We start from the raw sequence: 8,148 nt of genomic DNA on the forward strand, positions 1-8,148 counted from the left end.
AATTTCTTTTATGAAATGATGGTGCATTACGATCTCCACTCACTGCTGTCACATCTCTAGCTCTCACTTAGATGAGGGTGTTTGTCCTGTGTTCTTCTTTATGTTGTGCAAATGAAGTCTTTGCAGTTGAGGAGAGCAAACTTTATAACAGACTGTGTTTGCTGCTGCCAGACAAACACACCATGTCTCGTTTGATCATCTCCATGAACATAACAAATGACAAATGACTTGCGTAATTCAATGCATTTGAGATCATTTGACAACTTACACGTGAGGGGCGTTTGTTTTTCAAGGGATTTAATGAATACAAATCCACTTAAACTGAGTGATAAAGGTGAAGACTCTTTATTCACACATATTCATAATATTGTGTCCACTCCCTTTGACACACTAATCTAAAATGATAGGAAGTAAAAACATAATTTGTAAGATTATCACTGTTCTCTGTTCACAACTTTTTTTTATCAGTAACTTTGTTTTGCTCTTATCACGTGAACACTTACTTTGATGTTTTGTGCAAATAGTTTTTTTTTTTCATTGCGTCACCTGATGGCATTTAGGTCAGTATGTCCAAACGTTTCGGTTTGTGAGTGACCTGTGGTCCCCAGGCGAAGGTGTGACCCCCCCGGCGGGCGGGGCTCTCCTGCGGCGCGTCTGATTGGTGGTAAATGTTGCCGCGGCTGAAGGTGATGACCTGCAGAGCGGCGAGCAGCGCTCACTGCACCAGAGTTCCGCTGAAGCGCAATGCCTCGCTTTACTATCCACATCCGAGATGAGTGGCTGGCAGTGCCGTGCCGGGATACCACCAACACCATCCAGTGGCTCGGACTCGAGGCGCTGAAACGTTACGTGAAGAATAAACCGGACAACGGCGGCATCGCCGAGGTGAAGGACACGCGCTTCGTTGTGCGCAGGTGTCAGGGTTCGGGGTTGTTGGACGCGGATGACACCATCGACGATGTTCTGGAGGATAATGACTTTGTCGAGCTTGGTAATGACTGACTTGCTTTAAAATAAACGCCTCAAGTGTATATGCCTCACATTTATGGCAACTAATGGTTCACTGTAGCTGTGCGTAATCTGTGCGTAATTGTGCCATGGCGCAAGAAACGTTGCAAAATCACCATATAAGAGGAAATGTGTTAATTTATTTCTGTTATTATCCTGTTTTTTCAGCTATTGAAGGAGATACCATGTCTCCTGACTTTATCCCGTGCCAGCCCGGGGTTTCTCATCTGTATCCTTAAACTTTGTGCAATATTAAATGCGTATAATGGATTTATGTTGTTGTCCATACCCTCACATTGTTTTCAGTTGTGGCTAAGAGTCATTTTGAAGGATAACATAATTATGAGTCATAAAGTGAATAATATAACAATGGGGTTTGGGGGATTTCTGTAATAGAAAAGAATAAAATAGATTTGTATTTGTGCAGATTAAAATGTAATTTAGGTTGCAGCTTCCTAAACTCAGAGTCATGAAGAACAACAGTGTAAAAAGAAGTCAAGCAATGATAACATTTAATTAAAAATTAAAAAGTGCAGCAGTTTGAATATATAGTGTAGTGTCAGCCAAACAATATTAACAGTTAGTTTGTAATGTGACTTTGGGACTGGTGGGAGAGGATGTATATGTAGCATTTCATGTAATAAAACATGTTATTTACTGTTTTTGCTGAATATTATCCTCAACTAAACTTGTTTAGTACAGCAGCATACAGAGAACCCGAAGATGTAAGTGTTCACTTCACCCATTTTCAAGTACTGTATCATATTTCATAATGACTGTAATCTGTGACACACGTCTCCATGTGTAGTTTATTTCCTTGGATGGCAACAGCCTGACGTCCACTGATTTGGTCAATTTAGGCAGAGGGCTCTACAAGATACAGGTAATAATCAACACATTGTGTCTGTTGTCGCGGCTGATCATGGTAATTGTTGACTTCAACCTTTCATTCGATTTACTTGACGTTTTCAGCTGACTCCCGAGGCAGAAACTAAAGTTGTGAAATCCAGAGACCTTTTGGACACCATTGTCAAGGAAAACAAAGGTTAAGATAAAATTAAAAGAATAAAAGACTCTGTCAACAAAGGTACATTGATTTAAATGTTTACCATCTGCTGCAAACCTCAGCCATGTTCACTTCTCTGTGTCTCTCTCTGTGCCATCAGTTGTCTATGGAATCACAACAGGATTTGGCAAATTTGCCCGAACTGTCATTCCTGTCAGCAAGCTTAAGTAAAGATATTGCTTTATTATCTGTTTCATTGTCAGCTATTGGAGAAGAAAGTCTTACTTGTGTGCTAATTCATGGTCTTGTCCTTGCCGTACAGAGAGCTTCAGGAGAACCTGGTGCGATCACACTCAGCAGGTAATAAAGCTACTTTTATTTCAAAATATCACATTTACTGCTCCGTGCAGTATGTTAGTTGTTTTTATGCACAATATAAATGTCAGAATTGTCAGTGATATGCTGTGGTGTACAGGTGTTGGAAACCCCTTAAGCCCGGAGAGGACCCGCATGTTGCTCGCTCTGAGGATTAATGTTCTGGCCAAAGGTCATAGTGGGATTTCTCTGGAAACCCTTCATGCCATGATCCAAGCCTTCAACGGTAAATTTCCATCTCACTTAACTTTTTTTTACTGCTGATAAAGACCTGGAATCATCAATTATGGGGTGGCTGCCTGTCATATGACTCTTCTCACGAATGCTCTTCTCTATCAACAACAACCTGCAGCTTCCTGCCTTTCCTTCGTCCCAGAGAAGGGAACGGTGGGAGCTAGTGGAGACCTGGCGCCGCTCTCTCACTTGGCCCTGGGGCTGATGGGAGAGGGTAAAATGTGGTCTCCTAAGAGCGGATGGGCTGACGCCAAATATGTAAGATCATGGTTTCAAAACAATTAATTAATGGATCCTGGAGCATTGGTTTGATAATATTTTTGATGTCATGTTTTATTACTGTTGTCTAATCGTGTCAAAAATGTCCCTACAGTAACAATTTAAGGGACTTCCCTTGAATTGATGCTGTAGGAAGTGTGTCTTTGGCTTGTGAGAGTGAAAGGTTGAAAAACATGTTTGCTTTTTGATGACCTTTTGACTTTTTACATGTTTTCGTCTCCTTTCATCTTTGCCTAGGTTCTCGAGGCCCATGGACTAAAGCCAATATCCCTAAGGCCTAAAGAGGTAATACATTATAAATACAGCCACCTTCTCTTGCATTTGACCAGGTCATTCTTGAAAAATAGTTGCTTTTACCTGGTTAAATAACGGATACATTAAGTTGCCTGATTGCTTCAGTTTACTTACAATTAGGCTTGTAATGATGTGATAATCTCACTGTTAAATACCTCTGTACCAAGTCAATGGTACAATATTTATTGAGATATATAAAAAAAGTAAGTAACCCATTCAGTGTTTAAATTTTTCAAATCACATCATGAAAAAAATAGAAATAGAAAGACATCCCAGATCAATGACGTTATTCAGACACTTTGGTTCAATTAGTTAGTTACACAGTACAAGAGTGGCTTATTTAGATATATTTCTTCCTCCCAGGGCCTTGCTCTAATCAACGGGACGCAGATGATCACGTCTTTGGGAGCGGAGGCCGTGGAGCGAGCTCAGGCGATCGCCAGGCAGGCCGACATCATCGCTGCTCTCACTCTGGAGGTGCTGAAGGGAACCACCAAGGCTTTTGACAGTGGTGAGCAGCAGCTGCGGTGGTGGTGAATTGTTTTTTCCCCCACATTGATCAAAAGTATTTACCTCCAGAGCTCCAGCTTTTCTGCATCTTGTCCTCCTTGTCCATCCTTTCTCACTTTGTGTCTCCTCCCATATAGACATCCATAAGCTCCGGCCTCATCCGGGACAGATAGAAGTGGCCCAGCGCTTCCGGTCGCTGCTGGACTCTGATCACCATCCATCTGAGATTGCAGGTCAGAAACCAGAAAACAAACGGAGTAGAACATGTTATTATTGTTACTGTCTCACATTCTGTAGTATATTATATATTTTTGTTTCCACAATATCTCAGTAAGTTATCTGTTGTGTAGAAGGCTTTTTTATATTTATTTATGCGTCCAGACTGTGTCCAGGAAATCGGGAGCTGCATGGTAATTGCAACAGCAGCAGCTGTTATCTGCACATGCAGGCACATAGTCAGGCAGTGGTTTAGGGAGTGTTAGATTTACTGTTCTACTAGCAGAGCACATATTTTCGCTATTGGACAGTAACGTAATACATACAAAAACACATTTGTGCAGCCCTGCTGAATGTCCAGCTTTGTTTTGAGCGGTAGAAGCGTCTTCTGACACTTTTAACTGATGCTACGTGGCTTTTTCAGCCATAATCCAACAAGCAATTTTACTTCACTCGCCCCATGTAGCTGCTGTGCATGATGTGGTGCAGGTTCTGCACTCTATATTGCCCTCAATTGCAGAGGCTGAAATTCCCTTTAGCGTCACATTTTTCCTTCATTGTCCACTTCAACATGTCGTACTTGTGGTTTATCGTCCGGTGGTGTTTTTCCAGAGAGCCACCGCTTCTGTGACAGAGTCCAGGACGCCTACACCATGCGATGCTGTCCTCAGGTAACTTCAAGTCAAGTTTGTGATTACTGTTATTGATACTGTATGTACACAAACGTATTTCAATGTGAGTACTCATAATGAAAGCATATAACTTCTCCCTGTGTGCACAGGTTCACGGAGTCGTCAACGACACGATAACATTTGTTCAGAACATCATCAACACAGAAATCAACAGTGCCACTGACAATCCTGTATCCTTCAAGTCTGTCTTTGCACTAAAAAAAACAAAAATGTAAATCATTGCAAATCACTTGATGAGGAATTGTCCTTAACAGCTAATCTAAGATGGTGTTTGCTGAACGAGGTGAGACCATTTCAGGCGGGAACTTCCATGGAGAATATCCAGCCAAGGTTTGTGACTCATACAAAAGAAAGACAAATGTTGTGATGTGCATTTAATGTCCATTTTCATTTTCTCCTCTCTTGTTATTGCTCCATCCTTTCTCTTAGGCTCTAGACTTTTTAGCAATTGGAGTCCATGAGCTGGCCTCGATCAGTGAGCGGAGGATTGAGAGGTTGTGTAACCCTTCTCTGAGTGAGCTGCCGGCCTTTCTCGTCAACGAGGGAGGACTCAACTCAGGATTCATGATTGCCCACTGTACTGCTGCCTCCTTGGGTGGGTATTTAAAAACATACACTAGAGTGGAACTTGAGCCAAGGTTTTCATGTGAAACCTAACTCTAATGTCATTTTTCCACTGTGTTCAGTTTCAGAGAATAAGGTTTTGTGTCACCCATCTTCTGTGGACTCCCTGTCCACGAGTGCTGCCACAGAGGATCACGTGTCTATGGGAGGCTGGGCTGCTAGGAAGTCCCTGCGGGTCATAGAGCATGTGGAGCAAGGTCAGGGTTTTCCTTTTTTTTTGTTTGTGTTTGTGCCATTTTTCATTTACTCCCAATTCTAATAGGATAGTTGTAGTCATGGGGATGGGAAGTATCAAATCAGAGAAGATGTGGGCGTGTTTTGACTCTAGAACTACCAAAGTAATGAGAATGAAAAAGAATGAAACTATTTTTATTTTACAAAGAAAATTATACAATAGTCATTGTCTGCAATTGCAATTTAAGGTTTTCTGGTGCTTTGAGTGTGACCTGACCATTTACACCAGCTGCAGGTCTTTATATGTTGCTACATTATTAGCTGTGGAGTGTAACAGGGCTTTATTTGTGGCAGACTGGTCATGCTATTTATTTCATATTACCTGAGTTTATAATTGGTAGTATTTTAATAGGATTTTGATACGTTTTAGTTCATTGGTTCACACTCACTCTCATAAATGTTTTCTCAAAGTGGGTGAAAGTTGCTATGAAACCAGTTTACAACCACGTTCATCAGTGTTTGGACAGAATGTAAACGTAAACGCTTCAGTATCAAAGCAGCTGGTAAACAAACGGTAGAGGAGTCGCACCCTGCCCTCTCTCTGTTAGCAGTGCACACAGATGACAGTGGAGTCTGTTCTTTTTGAATCAGGAATATTATGTGTTTTTCTGCACTGACCTATTTGAAATGCTGCTCTGAGCTGCTCTCCTGTATCTTGGTATTGGACTGAGACTCAGAGACAGACGGATCCCAAATACTTGTACTTGTAAATAGTGAAACAAATCCCGAGTTATAACTCATCAAGTCACTGATCTACAAAAAAATAACCCAGCTTTCTATGAGCTTGTAAACTGACACCAGGCAACTGGGACTGGTTCAATGATTCTGTTAAGAGACGGGGCAAAGATCATGCCAGTGTACACTAACTGTGGATAAACATTTACATGGACTTAAGGCTCTTCCAGTGTTCCAAGTTAAAAGATTACAATTCTAAATACATTAGAGACTACTGTAGTTACATTTATTTTTACATGTAAATACACAAGAAGATATAATAGTTGGAATATATTTAAAAGAAAACAAACAAACAAACATGTTTTTGTGTGTGACTGTTGAACATGGTAGTAGCTCTGTTATGTTTTTCTAAGTGTAGTATGGACCATTTCAGTTCATTATCTCTTATATATATATGAGGATTAAATTAATATAAAATTGCTCTAATAGCACAGGAAAAAATCCTGTTCCAGTGTCACTGATTCTGAGATAACCATGGATTGTTCAGTATTGTCATTCAACATAACAAAAGCAGGGACATTAAAAGTTGTATAAAGCTTTCATTTAATCCGCTAAAAGCTGGATTTAATACATCATTCTAAAAACATTGTATCCTTTTTTACAAAGAAAATGTCTATATGATTTTTGCTCAACATGTTTTCTGGGATTAGTTCTTGCGATAGAGCTACTGGCGGCCTGTCAGGGTATCGAGTTCCTCCGCCCACTCCGCACCACCACTCCACTAGAGAAGGTCTATGAACTTGTGCGTAGCGTTGTCAAGTAAGTCAAACAGATGTGGCCAAGGTACACAGCTTTCAGTCCACTGAAATGATGGTTAATTTTTATCCACTGTTCCACTTCTGACTGTCTTCGTTCTGCCATTCACAGACCGTGGATTAAAGACAGATTCATGTCTCCGGACATCGAAGCCGTCCACCGTCTCATACTTGACCAGAAGGCAAGTGGACTTGTGGTCTTTGTGACGTACACACTGTCCATGTTTGTGTTTTTTTTTTGTTTGTTTTGTTTAAATTGTTTGTGTCCATTTTTGCCTCAGGTGTGGCACGTGGCCAAACCATATATTGACAAGTATCAGACAGAGTACATCCCCGAGTCCCGCCCCGTTTCTCCCACCGCCTTCTCCCTGGAGTCTCCGGCGTCGCCGAGGAAACGCGTTCGCCTTGAGTGAACCCATGTTCATGTTTATACATTTACTGAGATGTTTGTGAATTTGAATGAAAACCACAATGTTATAATATCGATTTAAAGAAACATTTTGCTTACACTGTGTCACAAAAAGAAACCCTTCATATATACACACATACACTCAGTGGCCACTAAAATGACACCAGTAAAATCTAACGGGACAGTCTAACCATTTTTAACATTCTTTGACAAAGATAATGTTTAATTTTGACACTATGAGAGAGAGAGATAGCAGTTTAACTATATATTTATAACTGAGGTTCTGTAGTGGTGTTGAACTTTGTAATGTTTTGCCTTTTTCAAACATTTGGGAAGAACATGTTCAACTGTATAGATGTACATAAGTGGCTATGGAGTGTATATTTCTTTAGTAATTACTGTGTTGAATGTCAGCATATTTCACTGCCTTTTTTTTAATGTCCTATCAAATTAAATAGTTTTCTTCACATTACTACCTCAGCCATTTACATGTTCAATTTTTAAATAATGTAGCGCAAACATTTCCATGATTAACTGCTGTTTGTCTGTTGCAATTATATAAAATCTTAAATGATGATTCATTCATCCATGCATTTCAAACTTCGCTTCATTATTACATCATGATGAGAGCCATGGTGCTGCTTTTTGTTATTTATGTGCGTGTTTGTATATTTGTTTTAACTAATCCCCAAATGGAGCTCAGGTGCTGTGAGCCACTTCTCAACGATTAAGCCCATTTATGTGTCACTTCAATCATTTATTGTAAAAGTAAACGAT

At 40.3% G+C, this 8,148-nt stretch overlaps 1 protein-coding gene across 1 annotated transcript; it reads left to right on the forward strand.

Annotated features, from left to right (window-relative positions):
* The first annotated feature begins 694 nt into the window (after nt 1-694).
* On the forward strand, nt 695-7,946 carry hal (histidine ammonia-lyase). The gene is made up of 20 exons (XM_058645473.1): nt 695-991; nt 1,177-1,237; nt 1,706-1,733; nt 1,817-1,891; nt 1,981-2,053; nt 2,175-2,241; nt 2,337-2,374; nt 2,490-2,615; nt 2,742-2,881; nt 3,140-3,187; nt 3,560-3,707; nt 3,844-3,939; nt 4,535-4,593; nt 4,704-4,784; nt 4,879-4,944; nt 5,044-5,209; nt 5,301-5,435; nt 6,858-6,966; nt 7,075-7,144; nt 7,244-7,946. The coding sequence occupies exons 1-20, from the start codon at nt 745-747 to the stop codon at nt 7,373-7,375; spliced, it is 1,965 nt and encodes a 654-aa protein (XP_058501456.1). The 5' UTR covers nt 695-744; the 3' UTR covers nt 7,376-7,946.
* The last annotated feature ends 202 nt before the right edge of the window (nt 7,947-8,148 follow it).

This window comes from Solea solea, chromosome 12 (genome assembly GCF_958295425.1).
Source record: "Solea solea chromosome 12, fSolSol10.1, whole genome shotgun sequence".
Classification (NCBI taxonomy): Eukaryota; Metazoa; Chordata; class Actinopteri; order Pleuronectiformes; family Soleidae; genus Solea; species Solea solea.